Here is a 24,002-nt window from a genome sequence, read left to right as displayed (position 1 = left end):
CTTCAGGTATTTCACCTGAGTGCCAAGAGTTTTCGAATATCTTTGCCAGTGACTGGTTAGACTCTGAGTTAGGTACCAAAGTTTTTACGTATAGAAATACAGGACATTGAACATGTATTAGTGTCTGTTAGTTACTCAGTTTTGTGTGTAAAATATATCACTGCACAAAGACAGTTTGAACTCTTGTGCTTAACTCTTTGTATGACCTGATTTCAGTGGCCGTGTCTACACATGTGCTTGACTGTGCAGTTGTTACTGTTGCTTTAGCAAGTACTAAATAACTGTGCAGTTACTACCAGTACTGCACAGTCCCAGCTCCACACAGGTCGTTTCCAACCCTACTGTGCAGTAGCAACGAGCTATTGTGCAGTAACTTGTTGCTACTATGCAGTAGTGGCAACATCATGGTCTGTGCTTGCCAATGCTATGTTGCCATAGCAACGAGCTACATCAACATAGCTTATCGCTATGGCAATGTAACATCTTGTGTAGATGCCACCCACTGGTTCCTAGCACTGATAGTTTCTGTTGAGTTCATTTACAATTTAGGGAGCAATCCAAAAAAGGCTGTTATGTTTTATGTTCATAGCTATATTTTATTCATACAGTTACATGTTTGTGCCTGAGTACATACATTTTTAATTCACTATATTAATTAATTTTTCCAAACCACACCTACATCATTCAGAGATCATTAAGATATACTTAAAACTAAATTCAGCTAACACTAACATTAATTATTCCTGTTATATTATGGCAGCCCTAAAAGGCCCGACCCAGATTTTATTGTACACTGAACAAATACAGGGGAAGAAACCTCTGCTCTGATGAACTTCAAATCTAAAGACTAGAGTTTAAAACCCACTAAGAGAACTTGTGTCAGCTATCCAGGTTGTAGCTGTATTGGTCTAGAGGAAAAAGCACTCAGGACTCGTGGTAGAGGTGGTATCTTTTATTAGACCAACTAGATTTTTGCAAAAAAAATCCTTAATTGCAAGCTTTTGGGCACAAACACCCTTCATCAGGCATCAGAGAAAAGATTGTAAAAGTTCTCCTGGATAGAAATGAAATTTCATATTTCATAGGAGAGTTGAAGTTGTGGTAAAATCTCCTGTTTGGAAAAGTTAATTTTATATGCAGATTAGGCTCAGAGAAAAGTTGGAATAGTCTGTTTACCTCAGAGTTTTTTGGTGGTAGGCAGGATGTATTCAGATTTCCTTCTGGTTTTGGTGGTTCATATTTCACAGAGGACTAAAAGAACTTCATTTTCTCAAATTAAGATAAGCCATAAATCATGAGTGTCAGACATGTCCTGTGGGCTGGATCTGGCCTGCAGGACTGCTCTGTCTGGCCTTCCAGGCAAACTGACAAGCAACTGGAAGGCCGGGGGGGAGGGGAGGGCGGAGGAGAGAGGGGTATGGCCAGGGGGAGCAGCCTGCCACAGAATTGGCCCTTGGCATTAAGAGGGTTTGCAAGGGTTTATACAGCCATGGTTACCCTCCAGCTTCTTTTCCTGTCATCACCTCCATGGCACTACGTCTTCAGCTGCCAACCCTGCCACCACTCCATGCTGGAGGTGCCATCACCGTGTGCCCCAGGCCCCACAAGCACCCCACAGTTCATATCTGGCCCAGGGGATGAAGTGAGTTTGGCACCCCTACCATGATTGAGTAGCATAACTGATAGAGGCCAGATAGAGCAGCTCTGGGTCCCACCCTCATGCAGAGGCATAGCAATGGAGAAGGGTGCCTAGGGCAGCTGTCACATACTGGTGCAGCAGTGATTTCTGGGTCCTTCCATCACTGGTGCAGTTGTGAAAGCAGCTGTTTTTCAACCACCATCCCTCAAATCAGTGCCTGGCGTGGCTACCCTGGTTCTCCCACCCTAGTTACACCACTGCTCTTTTGGGGTGGAAAGGAGAAGGCACAAAAATAGCTGCCTCTGAGGCAGTGGTAACTGCCACTGCAGCTGGCATGGCATGTTGCAGCTGCCCTCAACACAGAGCTGTCCTTCTACACCTCTGCCATAAACTCCACACTCTGGATTTTATAGGTATGTTCTACATTCACTGTCAAAAAGTTAGGTCTGAAATACTTGTCATGTGAACACTTAATTAGACAATATAACTAAGTCATGGCTGGATATTTTCCATAAGGAAGGAGCTCTTGTACAGAAGAGTACATTTTGTCAGCTCAAATTGTTAAGTTTACTCAGCGATGAATGAAGTTGTTTTTTGTAATGAAGCATAGAATTGTGGAACACCAAGCCTGGCCAGAAACCTGTTGAAGGTAATGAGAATATTTCATTGATATTGTGGCCTTGGATTACAGAGTTTAAGTGCTGTGAAACTAATATTAGTCATTATGATGTTGTCACTGAAGTTTATCTCATTTTAAAATCTGTGTCTAAGCAGCAATAGGAATATAACATTTACAATTTTCTGCATGAATGGATTTCATGAAAATTGGCTAATTGAAAGTAAAACAATGAGAACAGCTGTGAATAATATAGATTTCTTTACTCCTGAGAAGAATAAAAACAGGGTAGTATCTCACACATTCTGTCCCAGTGTATCTGAAACGTTTATAGAGATTGTGTATTCAAAATCATTTAATATCCAGGTTTAAAAGCTTGCTGGTCACTGTCTCGGCCGGGCTGAGCCGACTCGAGGCGATTTAGAAATTGCTCGTTTGTCAGGGCGGGCTGGTGAATGGAGAGGCAGACGAGGTTTAATGGTTGTAAAAAACTTTACTTACGTCGCGGGTGGTTGCGACGGAAACGGTCCGGTCGTCTGAACAACAATGCAAGTTGTTCCAGCTGGCGAGGCCAAAGCCAGCAAATTCGTCCGTAACTTAAGCCGGCGGGAGAAGGGTACGTCTGGGATTGCGCTCGGCGACGGGAAGAAGGATCGATAGGTGATCAGTCTATCGACCAGCTAGCCACAAGTCGGATCTCTTTAGAGGCACTCTGCGGCGTGCTCAAAGTTCTTCGACTTGGGCGGAAGTCATGCTAATTTTTAAACGGCCAGCAAGCCAATTACCAGCCGCCACGTGTGAATAATTTAGCACTAGCCAATAGCGGGACACAAATTTGCATTCGAATAGCGGGAACACTTTGCACCGTGCACTTCTGTGCTGCAAAGAAAAATGCATCCTGCAAAGACAGCTGCAAATTGGTGGGAACTCTCTCCTGCATGCGGGCTCTTTATGCAGCAAAAACCTTCGCTGTGCAAGAGGCTCTCATGTGACAAGAAAACTCCATAGTGCCGAGGCACCAAAATCACTGGGTTATGACATGCCCCCTTGCCGACGGCACAACTGGAATTTTCGACACATGAGCACATCATACGGCATCTTTGTTAGAGGATTCACTGACTTGGCAAAGCCTTCACAACCAATATCTATATCTATACACATATGTCACGGCGGGGTCCTTGTGGAGGGCCGTGATCTCCTTGAGGCCCTCTCACCGTGCTACTCCGGCCCGAGGGCACCCTCCATTCTCGTCCGCCACGTCTTGATCGAATATGTAATAGGGAGGCTGCCTTGTGTTTCCTCGGGCCTGTCAGCTCCTGGACCCCTCGTGGGTCTCCCCGTATAATGGGCGCTACCCAAGCACCCTAGCCTTATGGGCTATGCGTGGCTCCTACCTCCCCTGATACCACGCCCCAAGCCTCACAGATGTAATGGACGTTGTTTGGTCTATACGCCCACTTCCCGGGCCTCCTCTCTCATGTGGCCCACTCTGGGCTCCCTCTCTCGTGCCCAGCCTCTTGCTGGGACTCCCGTCTAGCCCACTCTGGGCCTCCCCTGCCGGTGTGGTTCCGCTCCGGGACTCTCCAGCGGGCCTCCAGTCCTATGGGCCAACCGCACGGACACCCTCCCTGACTCTGGCTCCCCGCGCTGCTACTCCCTGTCTTCTCAGGGGCAACCGCAGCGCCCTGCCTTGGTCTGAGGGGTATTGCCGCACTAGCCTGCGGCCGGGCTCGCTATGCCCGTGCGCCCACACTGGGCTACTCAATAAAACACAATGGCGTTCCCCCTCTCTGGGGCTCGCCGCGCCCACACTGGGCTACTCAATAACGTACAAGGGCGTTCCCCCTCTCTGGGGGCTCGCCGCGCCCACACTGGGCTACTCAGTATGGCCCCGCTCTCTAGGGCTGCTCAGTATGGCGCTCCCCCCTTCTCTGGGGCTCATCGTGCCCACACTGGGCTACTCAGTAATACCGCCCCTTTCCTGGGGCCGGGGGCTATGTTCCCCCCCACACGCAATCCGGGGTCTCGGTCCCCATCCGCAACCTACGGGTTGCGCCCGCGACCCACTGGCCGCGCTCCTCGCCGCCAGCTGCTCCCGCAGTGGCGTGCGAGCTGCGCCTTCCCTGGCGCTATGAAAATAATGTGCCCTCTTGGCGCTAGGGCACCCCACACTCTCTGGGGTCCCTGTGATTGAGGCCTCCTCCAACCCCTACAGCCTCACCCAAGCCTCCGGGGGTAATAACACAAACACAAAGCAAAACCACAAGCCCCTAGGCTGTAACACAAATGCAAGCCGCCTGGCCATAACTCCTCATCATAGCTCAAGCCTCCAGGGCTATCATGAGCTGTACTTGCGACTTAAGCTCCTTCCCATATCTCAGCCGAGGGAGCTCCTGCCTCTCCGGCTGCTGGCAGAGAACTGCCAGCCTGGCTTCGGCCCTGGGCTTTATAAGGGCCAGGCCCTGCCCCCTACAGGCAGCTGGCTCCGCTTGGTTGCTCCGGCAACCCACAGCTGTGCTCACTTGGTTCTGCCAGGGCTCTCTCCCTGGCAGTTTCTCCTCTCTTAGGAGCAGGCACTAAGGTGCCCTGCGACAACATAAACAAATAACTTTGAACACATAACAACAACTGTTGATCATCGTCTGATTGGAAAACATCCGTTTCGGTCCGCCTTCTCCTATAACAGACAATGTCAGTAAACACTTAACAAATGAAAATAGTGTCATAACAAGTCCTGAGCAAATGGGCGTTCGCCGTCTCAGTGCCTCCCTCACAACCATCACTCTTTGGCTTCGAATGGACTGCAGTTTGGTCTCATAATCAGGTGGTTGTGGATTACCGCTTTTGCTGGGGTCAAACCTGTGAAGAAAACAGAATAACAAGACAAAACAAAACAAGAAAGAATCATAATTGGTTTCATTGTAAGGGTACTGGGGAAACATTGGAACGGTGTGTCATCCAGTTGTGATGAATAATAATAGGAGGACAATCAGGCTTCTCTTCCAATTGGACAGAATAGGTATTGGGATATTGTCCTGACCATTGAACTGTCCCTTTGTGAACTTGTGGATGAGACTGATGGGGGTGCGGTATTGAGATCCACACTAACTCGTCAGGTTGGAACTTGGGCTCCCAAGGTGGGGGTTTCTGGACATCAGCTTCATCCCATAATGGTTTAGCAGTGTTTAGTGAAATAAGGACATTGTGATTAAATTTAGTCCAATTTTTAAATGTCCCTCCTCCTCTAAGGCGAAGCTGCTCCTTGTATAGACCTATGTGTCTCTCCACAATGCCGTTGGACTGCGGGTGGTACGGCAGATAAAGATGCCAGGCTACATTGTGAAGACGAGCAAATTTATCCAGAGCATTAGAGTTAAACGGAGGTCCTCCATTGGACTGAATTTCATGAGGAGGTTGCCAGGTGGCAAATACAGCAGTTAAGGCAGCAATAACAGCAGTGGCATTGCTCTTCCATAAGGGAATAACCTGCAATTGTCTGGTCCCCAAATCAACCACAACCAGTCCTTTATTTGGCGGTTTAGACCCTGGGAGGGGTCCCAGCAGGTCTACCTGCCAAACTTTTTCTGCCTGAAACTGTGAAGAATCGAAAGCTCCGATCTGATGTTTGGTTTTATGACACTTCTCTTTAGCACATATCTCACAAGCCTGAGCTACCCTCTCCCAATCATGCCGAGCCCCATATGAGGCCGGCTCTGTAAGGGTTCGACACCAACGTTGATGACAAGCCCGTGGTCCTGGGTGACCCCAATTTTCGTGAAGCCACATGAGGAACGGATTTACTTCAGGATCAGTGGTAGATGTGACAGGCAAGGTTATGTCGGTCCGGAGTGGATCTTCCAAGAGCTTATCAATTACCTCATGCACTGGATCAGTGTCTGGACGATGGGACTTAGTGTGCCTAATCAACGGAAGGCGCACAAATCTAGTTAATGTCCTCCAGATGTCTCGCCAATCATCCAAGTTTTCGGTGGGAAAAGCTATACCAGTAAGAATTTTATAGATATACTGTGAATCAATGGCGATGATTGGAACGGGGAGTGTATCGTCATGATGTGTCAGACAACGCTCTAGTACCTTTAGGAATCCTAATAATTCACATTTTTGGGACGAATTATCATCTGGGTCAGGTTGGAATATTTCCTTATCGTTGCAAGCTTTACAATAGTATCCATAGCCTCCTTCGTGTCGGGAGGTTCCATCTGAGGCCATCCACACTGGGGCTGAAATTCCATACAGTGTAGGAACCTTTTCCTCATCTTTTGGGCTTGGATCTGGTACCGTGTCTTCCAACCTCCAACAATGCCAATTGTAATGGTGGGTAATTACTAGTGTATTCCAGGTCTTAGACTCCCCTTGAAAATGTGGGTTGATTTTTCCCGCGTCCAGCAAGGGTAACAATGTGGCATCAGGAGCGCGTAACGTCCCATGCTCCCTTGCTAACAGCTCCACCAGTTGTTCAGCTAGGAGAATCTTTCCTATAGCTCCATATCGATGTTGTGCCGCTTGAAGCGTCTTATGGGCCATGTATACTAGCTCATCGCGGGGGTTGTGCACGACAGCCCACACGTGGTTGGTGGTGAATCCAAGGGTTACGGTTAGTGACTCACCCAGATCAATGGCATGGAGTTGTGTACCCTTAACCGTGGTTAGCAGGCGAAGCAGATTCTGCTGATCCTTTTCCATCCAAGGTGTGGACTTTCGGGACTTGTCACAAATCTGTCGCTGTAATTTAGTGAGGAGTGCCAAATCGCTGGGTTCAACATAATGTCGATACCAATTTAAATGACCCAAAAGCTGTTGAAAATGTCTCTTAGTGACAGGGTGGAATGTTTTTAGCAGATCCATGTTAGGACCCTCATGCGAGACTCCGTGGCGGATGGAACCGATGTATCGAGTGCCAAGGAACGTAATGTCATCTACAGGATGTAGGCTTGACTTTTCCTCGTTGATTGTCCATCCCTCACTTTGAAGGTGAGCAACTAGTTGGTTTACTACACTGGCAACTACGGAACTTTCGCGACCCATGATGGCAATATCATCAACATAACTCCAAATTTTTAATTCTTTTTCTGGGGGAAGAGAGTGCAAGGCTCGAAAATTCTTCAGGGTGTTATTCATGGCACCAGTGGCTAATGATGGAGAGTTGCAATATCCTTGTGGACAAACTGTCCACCTGTACATGATGCCATCAAAACACATATTTAGTATTCCTTCTGGGTCAGTTATTGGGATGGAAAAGAACATATTTTTCAGATCCAATGTGACTCCGACCCACTGACTTTGCTGGAACTGTGCCATCTGAAACATACACTGTGGCAGAGTAGACGGGTTAGGTTTGTTGAAGTACCTGACACCTTTTGTTGACTTCTCTATAGTCCACAACCAACCGGGCTTCATTAGGCTTCCCAGGTTTCGCAACTCCCCATCCTGATGATAGGTAGGTACTGGCTGTTACGGTCTTAATACAGCCTCGTCGCTCGAGTCGCTGCAGAAGGTCAGTAAGGGACTGTTTTAGAGAATCCTTAGTTGGGATTGGCAGATATCGCCAGGTGGAAGTGTTACGAAGCGTTGGTCGATGCCAGTCCTGTTTTGGGATAATAATGGGTAATGCCCGTAGCACTTGTTCTTTAAGGTCAAGCACTTTTATCCCCGGGATTCCTAAAATGTTGATGCCCCCTAGAACAGCCTCTAGGGGATATCGGTGATCCTGAACCCAAAACTTGACCTTTGTTGTGACGGCGATAGCGTTAAGCCCTTGTACCTTGATCGTCTTGGTGGTCTTTTGATGAGGTATCATTGAGGTAATCACATTGGTCTGAGCTCCTGTATCGAGAAGGAAGAATACCTGTTGTTGGTCATCCGGATCGGTAGGGTTGTGAACAGGGAGTTCAGTGTATGGACAAGAATCAGTAGGATCAGGTTTGAATTGGTGAAGGCTGCCAGCGGAGCCGACGGCCGTTACTCGTTTTTTGGCGAGTCCTCAAAATTAAGTCCCAATGCTTCAGCCATACTGGCCTGGGCCTTGTCTCCCAAAAGTCTCAATTGAGCCTTTGTTAGTCTGGAGTAAGTGAGAAGAAATCCGAACATAGTTCTTTCCTTCAGAGTTCTTTCCTTTGAGGTTTTTTCTTTTGGGGTCCTTGGAGGTGACCCCCATGGCTCTCACCGAGGGGTATACCCTTGACGCCTAGGCCTCAATGTTCCAGCTAGGTACGCTGAAGGTCGATCCCTTATGTCATTAGAAGCTTCCTCACCTTGCTTCATGAGTGTCTGCAATCGTGGGAGATGGCCTAAAAGATTTCCCACTGGTTGACCTGCCATCGGGTTCAAGAAGAGTCGGAGTGTAACAGCATTCGCTCCTCCGTATACCTCCACGCAGGCATCTATAGCTTCCAAGGGCGTTGGAATTGCCCCGGGGTCCGATAGGTGACGATGAGCCCATCTCTTTTTACGCTGGACTGCTGTTAGTCCCATTGGATTTGTTCTTGGGCTCCATGAGAGATACGACACTCCAACTATAGCCAGGAGAAGTTGTTCTGCAGTAGCCTTTTGCGGGCAACCCTTGTGCCAGGTGTGAAATTTGTGGGTTACCTGTCCTACCACAAGCGCCGGGAGCGGGATGGGCCAGTGGGCACTGTCCGTGACCACATTCAAATCAGTAGCGCGCCCTCCGCTCCACGCCGCTTGTCGTGTCAGGGCACTCGCTTCTTCCTTATCCAGAGTGTCAGATCCAAATTCCACTATCAGTCTTCCTAACCACATGGCCAAGGTTTCTTCCGGCCTTATTTTAGATTCTTTGCAAAGCTCTTGTATCTCTGGTCTGGTGCGTGTGCGAGAGATAACAGTGGTACGCATGGTACCTTCTTCATCCTCAACATGCTTCGTCACAGCTATCGGGTAAGCTGCGGCAGAGAGAGGGTTAAATTCTGTATCTGGGAGCGTTGGGTATATCCCTCCTCCCATTGCCCCCTCCCTGTGGTAAGGAGGCGTGGCCGTTGGGAACGATGTCACCTCAGGGGGTGGAGTCACTAGGGGGATCCCCGCCGGGTCTTCCGAAACTCCGCCCCTCTTTTCCGGGTTCCCCGGGTGGCTCGCACTTCTTTCGGTGCCATTTTCTGCTAACAGCATCATGCGGCTGGCACTGTTAATAAACGCTGCTCTGGAGCCCTTTGCTGTCCGCTCCAGCGACTCCTTACCTGCAGTATGCATCTGAGCCTCCAAATTCGTGTATTCCCTTAGTAGGCCCGTTACTGCATGGAACAGCACATTTATCATCTTTCCCTTTTTCCATTTAATTAGACCCCACTTCAGCTTGTGACGGCCCTTAGTTTCCAAATCTTCCCGTAGCTGAACGAGGAGCTCATGGCCCCGCGACTCAGGCACCAAATCTGGACAGTTGAACCAGTCTGCGGGGGTGGGTTCCCACCCCTCCTTTAAGTATCAGGTGCATTGGGTGAACTCCTGAGCAGGGGTCAGCTTTTCTGCTTTCCGCACCTTCACCCCGGCTAGGGATATGGTTGATGTTTCCTCCGGGGGCCGATAATAAACCCGGTCGCTCCCCATTATGCATCCAAACTCCCCAAGGGATAGCTTTGTTCTCCATTCTTTCACTGCGGCTTCTTCTCTTTTTATGGCAAAGTAACCACCAATACTTCTTTCCTCCCCTTCTACCGCCTGGTGGTAAGCGATATGCGCCCATAGATCATTAGCATTCTCTACGTGGCGGTTCCCGGTGCACCAGGGGCAGCACCTAATTAGGTTCTTCTCCATCACCGTGCCCTTTGATCCCATCCTTGTCTCCATGTCTCGGCCAGGCTGAGCCGACTCGAGGTGATTTAGAAATTGATCGTTCGTCAGGGCGGGCTGGTGAATGGAGAGGTAGACGAGGTTTAATGGTTGTAAAAAACTTTACTTACGTCGCGGGTGGTTGCGACGGAAACGGTCCGGTCGTCTGAACAACAATGTAAGTTGTTCCAGCTGGCGAGGCCAAAGCCAGCAAATTCGTCCATAACTTAAGCCGGCGGGAAAAGGGTACGTCTGGGATTGCGCTCGGCGACAGGAAGAAGGATCGATAGGTGATCAGTCTATCAACCAGCTAGCCGCAAGTCGGATCTCTTTAGAGGCACTCTGCAGCGTGCTCAAAGTTCTTCGACTTGGGCGGAAGTCGCGCTAATTTTTAAACGGCCAGCAAGCCAATTACCAGCCGCCACGTGTGAATAATTTAGCACTAACCAATAGCGGGACACAAATTTGCATTCGAATAGCGGGAACTCTTTGCACCGTGCACTTCTGTGCTGCAAAGAAAAATGCATCCTGCAAAGACAGCTGCAAATTGGCGGGAACTCTCTCCTGCATGCGGGCTCTTTATGCAGCAAAAACCTTCGCTGTGCAAGAGGCTCTCATGTGACAAGAAAACTCCATAGTGCCGAGGCACCAGAATCACTGGGTTATGACAGTCATTTCTGCATTTGGTTGTCTTGCATTGAAGGCATGGTCAGGAGCTCAAGAAAACTGTCTTCCTATTCTACTTGTGCAGAGATACCTTGTGTGACTGTGGACAATCACTTCATTTCTCTATGCCTCTATTCCCTCATAAACATATAATAGAGACAGAAAATAGTACTTAATTTTTTCTTAATTTTTTTCCTTAATTTTTTATCTTATATAAAATCATAGAAAATGAGGGATGTAAGGGACCTCAGGAGGTCATCTAGTCCAACCCCCTGCTCAAAGCAGGACCAGCCCCAACTCGATTATCCCAGTGAAGGCTTTGTCTAGCTGGGTCTTAAAAAACTCCAAGGATGGAGATTCCACAACCTCTCTTGCTAACCTGTTCCAGTGCTTTACAACTCTTCTAGTTATAAAATTTTTCCTAATATCTAACCTAAACTTCCCTTGCTGCAACTTGAGACCATTGATCCTTGTTCTGTCATCTGCCACCGAGGACAGTCTAGCTCCATCCTCTTTGGACCCCCCCTTCAGGTAGCTGAAGGCTGCTATTAGATCCCCCTCTGTCTTCTCTTCTTCAGAGAAGAGAGGGTTTAGGCTGTAAGGTCTCTTGGGCTCTGAAGTGTTTGTGTTGGTAGAGTGTCTGTCATGATCTATCACAATGGGACCATGTTCTCACTGAGGCTTTCATGAATGACCAAAACAAAAATATATACTGTATTTACTCAGCTCCAAGACAACCCCCCGCCCCTGCAATCAGTGTCTGGAGGGGGGGAGGGGGGAACCCCTTGTTTTATATTTGAGTACAGGCCTGGGGGCTGTAATGTTTTGTTCAATGGGGGAGGGTGTGCGCATCAAGGGGAGCATGGGGGAGACCATGCCATTTGTCCCCCTGCCTCCTGTTTCTTCACCCCTTCACCCCCAGCCCTGCTTTTGTTCTGACTCTGGTTCTGGCTCCTCCAGCCCTGACCCAACTGGGCTCAGAGCTGCTGTCGCTTCTTCTTCCTGTACAGATTGGTTGGGGCTGGGGCTGGGCTGCTACCACTGACGGCCCCAAAGCCAGAGCAGAGCCACCCAGAAGGTAAACGGTGGGAGGGTGCAGGTGGTAGGAGGAGCAGGGATGGAAGGACAGGCAGAAGGGGGCAGGCATGGACAAGGGGTGGGGAGGGTACAGGTGGTAGGGAGGCAGGCACCAGGGACAGGCAACAGGAGCGTGGGCAAAGGCAGGGGGGAACAAGGGGTAGAGGGGATGGGGGCGGGGGCATGGAGGGTAAAAGGCAGGAGGAACAGGCTCCAGAAGTGGCAAGTGGCAATGGGGCAGGCACAGGTATAGGGGAGGGGGCCAAGGGGAGGTGGGCAGGTACTGGGGGAGGTCAAGTGACAGAGGGAACAGGCAGCAGAGGGGGCAGGCACAGGCACTGGGCGCAAGGGATAAGGTCTGGTCTCTTGCCCCCCTGCTGCTGCCTTCCCTACTACAGCAGCGAGGGGGACAAATTTAAGATGACCTCCTAATAATTAGATTCTATACATGACAAATTATAGATTTGTTATAATTTTCTATGTATGGAATCTAATTATCAGGGGATTGTCTTAAATTCAAAGTTTTATTGGATTCGGGTAAATACCGTAATTATGAAGACAAGGTTCTTTGGGTAAATCTGATATCTTTTATTAGACCAACTCAAATAGTTGGAAAAGTTCTTCTTAGCAAGCTTTCAGGTATAAATACCCTTTGTCAGGCTGAGGAAGCATCTGCAGTTGGTGTGAGCTCTTCAAGAAGAGCTCTTCAAAAAGAGCACACACCAACTGCAGATGCTTCCCCCAGGTCCATGGTAGTGGCAGGGACCCACATGTACAGCCCTGGCTCAGGCCGGGGCCACCTCGCCCTACATCCACTCCAGACCCACCCTGAATGGAGCAGACCAGCTTTGGAGCAGCTAGAAATTATGCACACAGCTCCAGCCCCAGCCTGCCCTGGGCCTGCTTCGAACTACTTGCCTACACTGAACAGCAGCAGCTCCAGTGGCAGCTGGCCAGAAGCTACTGCTGGGCACAGGGGAAAAGCAGCCACTTCCTCCTTACCACTTCCAGGGCCTTCTTGCTGCAGCCACCTAGAGCGCACGCCCAGGCTGCCCTGTGGCTCCTCTCTTCTGCCATCACTGCCACCTCTGGGCCTCCCAGTAGGGCAGCAGTGGCAGTGGGGAGGAAACGCAGGACAGCCTGGGCATAGGCTCTGGGTGGCTGCAGCAAAAAGGGCCCAGCAGCAGCGAGGGAGAGGTGGCCACTTTCCCCCCATGCCTAGCAGCAGCTTCTGCCCGGCTGCAACTGCTCAGTGTGGGTGGGCAGTCCGGAGTGAGTTGAGTTGGGGCTGGCCGGGGTTGGGGCTGTGCACAGAGGTCCCGGCTGGTGCAGAGCTTATCTGCTGTGGCCAGGGCAAGTCTGGAGCGGGTGCAGTGTGGGCCAAGGCTGGGGCCAGGACTATGTGCTTAGCTGCTGCTGGGCTCTGGTGTGGAGGAGCCATAGGGTGCACGGTCTCTGGGCTGTTGTGGGGGTGGGGGGGGTGTGGGTGCTGATCGGCCCATTACACTTCCTCAGAACTGACTGTGTGGCCTTCAGGCCCAAGTACTTGCCTGCCCGTGGTCTTTAATATCAGTACCATTAGGTAAATGTATATGTATGCTATTCCTTGTAAGTTCATCCAAAATAAGCTAAGGCTTTAGTCTTAGGTAGTATTTTAGACTAGTGCATTCTTAAAAGTCATTTTTAAAGATTGATAGAGGAAAATGTCCTTGATTTTTATATTATAATAAACCATTACCTTGTATATGTGCAGAAGAAGTTTTGGGTACATGTGTTGGAGAAAAGTTGCATCTGTAACACCACAGATAATTGTATGTAATATGCTTTTCTCCAATAGACTGAACCTGAAATTATAGAAGAAACAAATGTTGACCGAGTCAATGAGCCTCGAAATTATACTAGATCTCGCCAGGCTAAAGGCCATTCAGAGACATCAACTTTAAGTTCTCAGCCATCTATTGATGAAGTTAGACAGCAGATGCATATGCTATTGGAAGAGGCATTCAGTCTAGCCTCTGCAGGCCATGGAGGACAGAACAGACAACAAGATGCATACAGCTCAACACAACACTTACCATACTCTGAGGTTGTGACTAGTGCTCCTGGTACCATGAGCCGACCTAGAGGAGGAGTTCAGTGGGTACCAACGTATAGACCTGAAATGTATCAATACAGCTTACCAAGACCAGTAAGTGAAACTTCTACTTAATATACAGTTCTATCATAAAGTTATTTGTATTTTGGTCATTGTTTTACAAGATAAAGCTCTATTTTTATGTGCAGAGAACATATATGTGCCTGTACCTATAGTAAATATGACTGCTTGCAGACATTAAAAAAACAAAACTGTGCTTTACTGGAAGAAGCAGCATGTTACTTCTACCTGGCTCTGCAGCATCTGAATAGATCAGGTTCTTCAACAGGGCATTTTGGCACTTTTACCTAAAGCTGATTTAATCAGCTTTTAGATAAAACTGCCAAAAAAGCCCCACTAAAGCACCAATCTATATAGACATTGGGTGAGCCAGATCCAACTAAGGCGCTGCCTCTTCTGGGCAGGCACTGGGTTTGGTGCAGGAAAGCACTGAGTTTAAAGTGCTGCTGCTTTTTTTTTTTTTTTTTTTTTAAAGAACATCTGCAAACAGCCTCTATAGATTATTTTGTGGTTGGGTATACAAAACTTATGAATGAAGACTTCTGGCTTTAACAATGGGCTGTTCTTTTCCAAATTATTTATATAGCGCATTTACTGCTAGGACCATAGGGTTTGTTTGATTAAAAAACAGGTCCATTTGCATCCCACATGTCTGTCAGTTGAAGTACAGTAATTGTCATCTTGTTTTGTAAAACAGTGGCTCCCCCTGTTTTGGGACAGTTACATGGGTTTATCAAACCAAGGCCTCAGCTCCTTGCTAACTTCTGTCCAGTAGACTCTCACTAGTACACCAGTTGTGACTGTGAGTGAAGGTTAGAGAAACCTATAGCCTGTGCAGTCTTGGAGCATATATAGCTGATTTAGTAAGCAGACCATAACTGTGCACAGGATACATTGTCATCCTGGCAGGAAGGAGAGCCTGTTAGTAGTCCCAAAGCCCCAAATGAATGTTTTAGAAAAAACATCTTGCAATTACAGGAATAGGCTTGGGACTTGAGAGCTGGGTTTAATTTCTCTTTGCCAGATTTCCTATGCTGTCTTGGCCAAGTCACTCTTTGGGTGTATTTACATCGTACCATGCAGTTGTACAGACCCTCGAGCTAGCTCTGAACATACTAGGTTAGTTACCAGAAGCAGTCTAGTTGTATTAGTGCAGTCATTCTCCTGGGTTAATTAATCCACTTAAGAAACAAGGTGCACTAGCTTGAGTGGATGCTGCACTAATTTGGCTACATTGCTTCTTACTGGGTTGGTTTATTCAGCAGAGACTCACATCTCTCTGCTTGACACTTTATTGTGATATGAAGACATATCCTTTCTGCCCCGTTTTCTCATCTTTAAATGTTGGGTATTACTTTCTTGCCTTGTGTAGATAATGAAAAGAAAAATTTGTTAATGACTAAAATGTACAGCTACTGCAGTGACAGAATTTTAAAAGTATCTGGACAGGGGTGCCAATACTGCTGCGAATGTTTGTTTCGAAACCATTCTTTAAATACCCTATTTGTGATTGTTTTCAGTGTAAGCTTATACCATATGGAAAGCTAAGCCTAGAACGAGCTCTGTCTGATGAAGCAAAATGAAATAGCAATATAAATGTGAAATTGCTGGAAAATAAAAGTACTTGGGTACTCGATTCAGAAACAGAAAAAAAAAAGTTTCTCTTTTTTTTGTGAGGAGTACTTATTTGTCTCAAAGATGACATTTCAAGGTACCTAGCAGAAAAGAAAATTTCTAACTCTGTCTGTAGTAATCTATTGTAATATGATAATGCAGAGAAATTTTAACAATTTGGAATCATCACTGCTGTGATTGTCTCCCATGATAAGACAAGGGGAATATAATAAAGGATTCTATGCCTGAACTAACCCTTAGTGATAATATAAAAGTCAATGGCATTAAATGCACAAGTTCAGGCTGGTGCTATTTAAATCATGATAAAGGTTACTCCTGGCACTTTGAAATTGGTCTAGTGGAGTTTATATGACATTGGCTCATATTTTATGGCTGGAACTTGATTCGAAATTGTGCTGAACACCTAATGACCAGTCAAATTACTTTTGTAGTTGAGCAGAACTTTCTAAAGGGAAATAAAAAATATTAACCAGTTAGGTATTTTTTAAAAGAGATTAGTCATATGTTTATCTGCATCATAACCTACATGTTTCATAAAGGGCAGCTACAGGAGTTTCAATAAGATTTGACGACAACATATATCACTGTAGATTTGGAACTATAAGCCACAGTATTGCTTTAAAAATGCCATTTGTATTTTTCTATTTAGGTTGCAGTGTTTAACTGCATAGCTCTAATAAAAGCTGTGGGGTGTCTTTGTCAGTTTGCTCCTAAGGTTCATAAAACAGTTCAATTCAATTATAAGTCTCAGACGAAGCTTTAGGGCAGGTCTCCACATGCAGGGACACGTGCTTGTAGAGGCATAAATAGCAGTGGCTCAGATTTGTGCCTCTGCTTTGTGCCCCATTGCGTACCCCTGCACATGCGCTTTGGTGTGCAGCAAATTGTCCTGGGAAGGGGTAGGGGAGGCTGGGGCCAGCACCAGTATTACCTGGTGTAGCAGGGGCACAGATCCGGTAGCACAGAGCCTGGCCAGCAGCCAGAGTGTTGTTCTGGATGGCCAGCCCTCCATTTGTTCTGGTGCTTGCTACTGATGCATGCTCTGTGCCACATTTTTCCATGGAGGATTTTTTTTTGGTATTGGGATTTCCTTTCTGTTCATGTTTCCATTCCATTCTGTTCCGTTCCATTCCCTTTACGTTTTCACATTCCCCACATGCAGTTTGTGGCACTGCCCTTAGTGTCTTTGAAGTTTTTGGTATCTCTGGTTTTTGAAGACAGTTTCAAACATTCCCTTGAATGTTGTCAATTTTAGTTGGCTGTCATTGCCCCAGTCAACCTCCCTTTGCTGGACATGTTCAGACTGCTATGCTTGGATCTCTCTTTTGGACTCATATGATTTTGGTTTGCTTAGTCTGAGCTGAGCTTTGGCTTTGGGCTTCACGGCACACACTCATGGTATGGATTCTCTATCACTGCCTCCTAGGATAGTAAATTAGTGCCTGTTCCCTCAAGCTCCACAGTACATCTTTCTCAGAGCTCCTATTTGTGAGCGCTCTGATTTCCTTTCTGCTGCTTCAAGGACAAGTTTTATTTGGAGCAAATTGACAGTTTAAATGAGATTTCTAATAACTCTTTAGACCAGTGCAAGATATACAGATATGGGTAATTTAAGGAAAACTTGCAGGTAAATCTACAGCCTTGCTTGCAATTTGGATCTACATCCTTCTGGAATTCCATGATTTCTCACCATTTCTACATTCCTTCAGGTCAGGCTCATTGATCTCTGTAGGTCTAGCTTTCTGTAACTTGACTGGTCCCACAGTCAAGATAACTGTTTTGCCCTCCAAAAGCCTAGCTGTCCCTCTGAGTTTTCAAATACTATCACTATCACCTCATTTCTTTGTATCCTTTCTGGGGAAATGCCTCTGCTCCAAACCCCAGTCCTGCAGATCATCTGAAACAACTGGATCTTTCTAAGTTAGGAAACCTCTTGAGCATACCCATTGTCCTGCCATGGCAGAGTCATTAAAGTATTAACTATTGTTTTTTTGTAGCTTCTCCCAAGCAAAGCATATAATACATGTCTGGTTGCTTATCAGCCCATAGATGGTTAAAAGTTCATACAGTCAATCAGAATACATTCATTGTATGTGACATGCATTCTGAACTGAAGCTTTTGAAATCCTGGCAGCTGACTTAATCAAGCTGAGCCCTGTAATCAGATAAGAACTGCCATATTTGAGAAGGCTGGCATTGAAAACCACAAAATAAAAACGTTATTTTTTATGACGCAGGGCAAGCTGCCATCTTTTTCCTTTTCAGCGTTCTGTAAAGGGGTTGTCCCAGCCACCTGCAGAGGGTTCGGGGATTGAGAGTATGGTCGGGGGTGGAAAGGTAAGAAAGGTTTATTGAGTTAACGAAAACACAACTGTGCGTAGTAACAAGACAAACAATGACAGACAAAAGCAATTCGCATCGGCAGCTTATCAGCAGTCTCCTCTGATGCCTGATACACAGCAAGCTTCTCTTTCCACAAAGTTCAGCAAAGTCAGGCATCCCCAATCAGCGCTGTTTGAGAGGTACTGGGAAGGACCATGAAATGCAGTTCTTGGGCTCCTCGAGGTCCACAGGCCCACTGATCCAGGCAACAGCTAACTGATGCTTTTTTACAGAGCTGTATCTTCCTTCTGAATGGTTTCCAGATATTTCAGCTAATTTATAGCTTCTGAAGGGCACTGATAACGTACGACCACTCAGATTCCCTTCACTTCAACTGTCCTTAGACTGACCAATAGCAGTACAAGCCTTGTTTTCTTTTGATAAGGTAATTTTAACTGTGCCACAGGGCCTTATTACTTCTAGGCTTTGCTAAATTTACTAGGCCTTACTTTATACAAGGCCTCACTACATCTTAAACTTTAATTAGGCTTTTAGCAACAACATATAGCTTAATAGCTAAACAAATACAGAAAAAACACTTTGTCTAATCTTCATAGAACCTTCAGCAAGCATCTTTATCACACAGGCACACTTTTCAGCTGTAACAGGGGTAATATGAACAGGAGAGGGAGCCTGCTTCTAGCCTGAATCCTTCTTCCCACTGGGCAGAAATGTTCATCACTACTCTCCACCCATTTATCCAGCGGTGAGTAAAAGTAAATTGCAGTGTCTCCATTTCAAAAGGAGGGCTGGATAATGCATAACCTGTGATGGTTACAGCATTGTGCTGGGAGGCCAGAGGGATGCAGAGGAGGGAACCTCCTCTGAGTGAGGGGAGCCGTAGCCTGAGTCTTGGTTTATGGGTGAATTTCCTAGCCACTAGGCGATTAATAGTTGTTGTCCACAATCCCTTGATTCAAGCATCATCTCTACCATGGCTCACTGATAAGTCTGGAGGTGTCTTAAGTCCAATCCTTGAGCCACAGATCCATCTTCCAGAGAAAGAATGCTGTATGTCAGGATTTCTGTCCTTTTCCTTCCTCTGGTAGCAGTGGGAGATTTGAATCTTCTCTTGAACCTCTCTAGATCCACTCTACTGAGGAGAGCTGTTCTACTCCTTGAGCTTCCTGCTGTGGTCAGACAGGAGATATCTTCTCCCCCATGTCTCTTCTTGCAGGGATTCTACAGCTTTTTACAGCTGATGATGCCTCCAGACTTATTGAAGAGTTTTTGCAGTTTATGATTCCTTCCTTTTAAGGACAACTGCCTTTCTAAGGGTGGTGTCACACATCCAACACTTACTAAGGGTGAAGTTACATGTTACCCTTTCACCATTCTAAATCTGTGGACTGTTAAGCATGCTGTGAGCAGTTGCATGTTAAGAGTTAACACAGTTCCTTGCCTACACAGCTCTGACTTGCCACTAGAGGCTGGTGAGCAGGGGTGTGGCTAGGACCCAGGATACCTGGGCTTTGTCCCTGCTCTGGGTGGGGTGACAGCGGGTAGGAGCAATGCATCTTGGGAGGCTGGAGGACTACATATTGCTTGTTTGATCTCTATCGAGCAGGCTGAAGTGACACTAATATAAACTAGGTAGCACAGCCCAGAATTAACCCTTGCCTGAAGTGATGAAACTTTGAGATGCTCAGAGGGCACTTCAAAGAGTTAATGAGCTTTGACCTGCAGATGATTACATTTTAAATGCACTTTGGTCTAAATGCACTGTGTAACTGAGTGCAATCAAAATGTGAGCAGATGCACATTCAAGCAGTTTAGTGCACGTTAGGTGCCCTATTCCGGTGGTTCCCAAATTCTGACAGATTGTGCACCACCAATTTTAAAAGATACAACCTTAAGTACCACCAGTGGGGTGTGTGTGTGTGTGTGTGTGTGTGTGTGTGTGTATGGTAGGGGGTGTGGCTGTGTGTTGGGGGGGCATAGGGTATGTTAGGGGGTTGTGTATATGTGGGGGGTTGTGGGGGTAGGATGTGGGTGTGTGGGGTTTGTGGGGTGTGAAGGAGGGTGGGGGGGTTTGGGGATCCCCCGCACACCCCCTATGATGCAGCAGCAGGTAGGGGTGCTCAAGGCACTCAGGGCACCCAGTGGGGGCAGCTCCAGGCGGCGCTGCACGTAGCAGTGTGGGGCACATACTCCACTGGGCAGTCTGTATTGCCGGCACTCCCCCACACTCCCCGGGCATGGGAGGGAAGCCCTGTGTGCTAGAGCCAGCTGCCTTCCCTGCCCCATGGGAAGGCACCTAGGGCTTCCCTCCTGTGCCACACAGCCCCGGCAGGGCAGGCAGCCAGCTCCAGGATGTGGGGGTTCCCTCATGTGCCTGGCGAGTGCAAGAGCTGCACATGCTCACAGGAAGAGCTGGTGATACAGATCGCCCAGCAGAGGCTGCGCCCCTTGCTGCAATGTGCAGCACTGGCCAGAGCACAAGCGCCCTGAGCACCTCTGCCTGCTGCCACCATGTACTACTGACAGGTTGTCTGCGTACCACTGGTGGTACGCGTACCACAGATCAAGAACCAGTGTCCTAGGTCATTGCAGAGTTGTTCCCTTTCAGATGAAGGTCATTCCCTGACACATCCTAACTTTAATAGGTCACTACATTACAGTGATTTGCAACTGTTGCAAGTGAACATGTGACAAAACCTAGAGGCTGCTTCTGTACCTTGAACACAAGCAGTTTTATCTCTATTAAGAAGAGGATTTAAGGGAGTGAAGGGAAAGTAAAAGCAATTAGAAACAGGTCTTAACAATCCAGAGTGTCCATGTAAAGTAGTGCTCATCCCTTGTTGCCAGGCACTCTAGAATTCTTGTGTAACCCAGGTACACCCAAGGGTGTGCCCTGTTCTCAATTGGATGGGATAGGGGGGCAGGCAACAGTGCTGTAAGAGGGATGCTGTGACAAGGGTACAGATCCCTCTATTCTCCATAGAGCCACACCACACAAATGGTTCTTAACTATATACAGAATTTATTTAACATATAAAGAATTATATACAACTATATACATATATATATCCCAAAGCAATTGATAATATTAGAGAAAATTAACCACTATACACTCTTATACATACACATACTTATAACTATATTCAGGAATGGGGTTGTGCAGGGTATGCTTTGAGAGTCGCATCAAAGCAGGGGTGCCCAGGACCCCAAGATCCTTAAGGTAAGCCACTAGGCCCACCAGGTGATCCTGTTTTTTCTGGGCCCAGGCCCAGTGTCCCTGTGGGAGAAAAGGGACTGGTGATACTCCCAGAGTGCCTTAGGGCAGATGCCCCTTAATGAGACCCAAGCCATTTCTCACTGCTTCTAGGGCCAAGGCTCCATGCACCAGGGTGTGCACCACATAGAGCCTGAGCAAATTTTCCCTGCTCTGAGGGCCGAGGCTCCAGCGGTGGCTCATCCAGTGAGGTCTTCAGGAGCCTAGGGCTATCGCCCACTGGGGCAGCTCTCCCCAGCTTTTCTCATCTCTGCTCTTCTTGTCCCTTGCCTGTTTGGTCTTCCAGCCAAACATGCTGTTCTTTTATAGCCATCTGTGGCTCCACCCTGGATCGCAAAAGGTCCCCAAAAGGGCAGTGAAAACCTCGCCAGGGTCCCTTCTCCCGGGAGCTCTGCCTCCGGATTGTAAACACACCAATCAGGAGAAGGGGGAGGAAGCCTCTCCTGATTGGTGGAAGAAATTCCACCAATGGCTCAGCATCCTGCTCGAGCCAGCAAGCTACGCATAAACCGCGCCACAGCCATCCCGCCCTCTATACTTGATTCTGCAGTGGTGTTGTGGTCCCTGGACAGTCCATCTCAGGCAGTGATTCTCAACCAGGGTGACACAAAGTCCTTAAAAGGGTGCTACACAATTTTAGAACTGTTAAGTGTGCACACACCCACACAGAATTCACAAGATAAACCCAGAGATTTCAATTAGGAAAACAGTGTTGAAAACATTCTGACCGGCTGTGGTCTTTCTGAGTTCTTCACAACAGAAGAATTGCTCGATTAGTTTTCTGTAGTCAAAAACAAATAAGAGTTAAGGGCTGGCATTTTCCAAGGGGTGCCTTGAGCCTAAAAAGGTTGAGAAACACTCATTACTTGGGATTTTAGAAGGGCATTGCAGTTCTAGTAAAACCCTTATTCTTTCCCCTCTCTCTCAATTAGAATAGAACTTACTTCTCCCTATTCTCCTTCTCTCAGTGCACTTCAAAAAGGTAAGCTACCAGAATTGTGACTATTATTTTGGGGCTTGAGACCTACAATTACTCAGCCAAAGAAACTCAAGTTAAGAAGCTGGGAAAGAGATGCCTGGATTATGTCTTGTTTTACCTGGGGGAAGGGATGCATACTTACAGTACATCAGTGCCTCCTTATGGTCCTCCCTTTAACTATGGGCTTGGTGATGACTGTAGGGGTCTACCTAAATTTCAGTTTCTGGACTGACTGTAATTGATAATAGACAGACTGACTGACTGATGTTGTGATGCTAGACAGACTCCATCAAGTTTAAGGTCAAGGCAGCTGCACCATATTTTACAGATGCATTATCCCTAAGCTCATTCTTTAAGGCATCTTCAGCACTTAGGCTGTGTAACAGGCCTGATTACAAGCCTGCCTGAGGAGGACTGGAGCAGCTGATTAGACTAATTGGCTGGCCAAAGGCCATTAAAAGCCAGCAGGAAGAGTAAGTAGGGAAGAGAAGCTTAAGGTAGCAAAACCAGCCAAGGCTCTCTGTAGGCTTAAGAGACCAGAGGGGTGGATTAAACCTTTATGGACTATGGTAATGCTTATTGTTGACTATTTGGTGTTTAAGAGGACTCCAGAGGAGCCAGTAGGCCAAGGAGATAAAGATTGTGTATAGTTTAAAGATTGGAAGAAACTTGAGAGAAATGGGGTGAACCCTGAACTTGCTACAGGCTGCCTCTGGAAATAAAGCATTAAGGCTGCTTACAGATGTAAAAAAAAAAAAAAAAAGAAAAAGAAAAAAACCCAAGCAACCTGGTGCTTTACTTGAAACTTGGTGCACCCCTGTGCTGAGCCCAGCACATGCCCAGAAGAGCCATTGCATTAGTTGAACCTTGTGACAGGGTGCAGTCTTCAGCTGCATTTCTTTTTTGTTTTTTAATAGGCCAGTGTGTGTGGCTCTGTCAAGTCTTACTGAATTTTCCTCCTCTGGGTATCAGCTTTCCCCCCCCTTTACTCTCCTGCCATGACTTGATGTTACTTGGTTCTTAAAAAGGAGGGAGGCTGACCCAGAGGTTTCCAGACAGGCTCCACCACCTGTAGGATAATGAGCTGTTGCCTTAAGGGCAAAATGCATGCTCCTACTTCCACATGATGTACCCCGTGCCTTGCAGAGGTTTTATAATTTTCTCTTTATGTTGGGGTCTCAGCTGCTGTGGGCTTACCCCCTTTCTCTCTAGCTAGGCCTGTCAGTCAAAAACCCACTAAGCAGGGCTTGACCCCGAGGCTGTAGCTCTCTAACTCGCTCGGGCTCAAGGCCCTCCATTACCTACTCTCCATGACACCAGGCCTACTGGTGTCCTTCTATATTACGCCCCTGTGACGCCAGGCTGTTGGGGCTTCAGCCCCCTCTGGCTTTGCCTCTCTTTCTGTATTCATAGATTTCATAGACATTAGGGCTAGAAGGGTCTCAGAAGATCATCAAGTCCAGCCCCCCCACCCCAGGGGCCGTAAGTCAGCTGGGGTCATAGATTCATAGATTCATAGATGTTAGGGCCGGAAGGGACCTCAATAGATCATCGAGTCCGACCCCCTGCATAGGCAGGAAAGAGTGCTGGGTCTAGATGACCCCAGCTAGATGCTTATCTAACCTCCTCTTGAAGACCCCCAGGGTAGGGGAGAGCGCCACCTCCCTTGGGAGCCTATTCCAGACCTTGGCCACTCAAACTGTGAAGAAGTTCTTCCTAATGTCCAATCTAAATCTGCTCTTTGCTAGCTTGTGGCCATTATTTCTTGTAACCCCCGGGGGCGCCTTGGTGAATAAAACCTCACCAATTCCCTTC

At 47.3% G+C, this 24,002-nt stretch overlaps 1 protein-coding gene across 5 annotated transcripts in view; it reads left to right on the top strand.

Annotated features, from left to right (window-relative positions):
* Positions 1-24,002, top strand: part of KIAA1549L (KIAA1549 like) — a 292,080-nt gene that overhangs the window by 232,746 nt on the left and 35,332 nt on the right. For 4 of the 5 annotated variants that reach the window (XM_014602417.3, XM_019476978.2, XM_019476977.2 and 1 more), the window contains one exon: positions 13,639-13,989. The exons of the other annotated variant lie outside the window; for it this stretch is intronic. In XM_014602417.3, the coding sequence (XP_014457903.3) occupies positions 13,639-13,989 (351 nt within the window). The remainder of the gene's footprint in view (positions 1-13,638; positions 13,990-24,002) is intronic. 5 annotated transcript variants of the gene reach the window in all.

This window comes from Alligator mississippiensis, chromosome 2 (genome assembly GCF_030867095.1).
Source record: "Alligator mississippiensis isolate rAllMis1 chromosome 2, rAllMis1, whole genome shotgun sequence".
Taxonomy (NCBI): Eukaryota; Metazoa; Chordata; order Crocodylia; family Alligatoridae; genus Alligator; species Alligator mississippiensis.
Note: the sequence above shows the minus strand (reverse complement) of the source record. Positions and strands in the feature narration are given on the sequence as shown.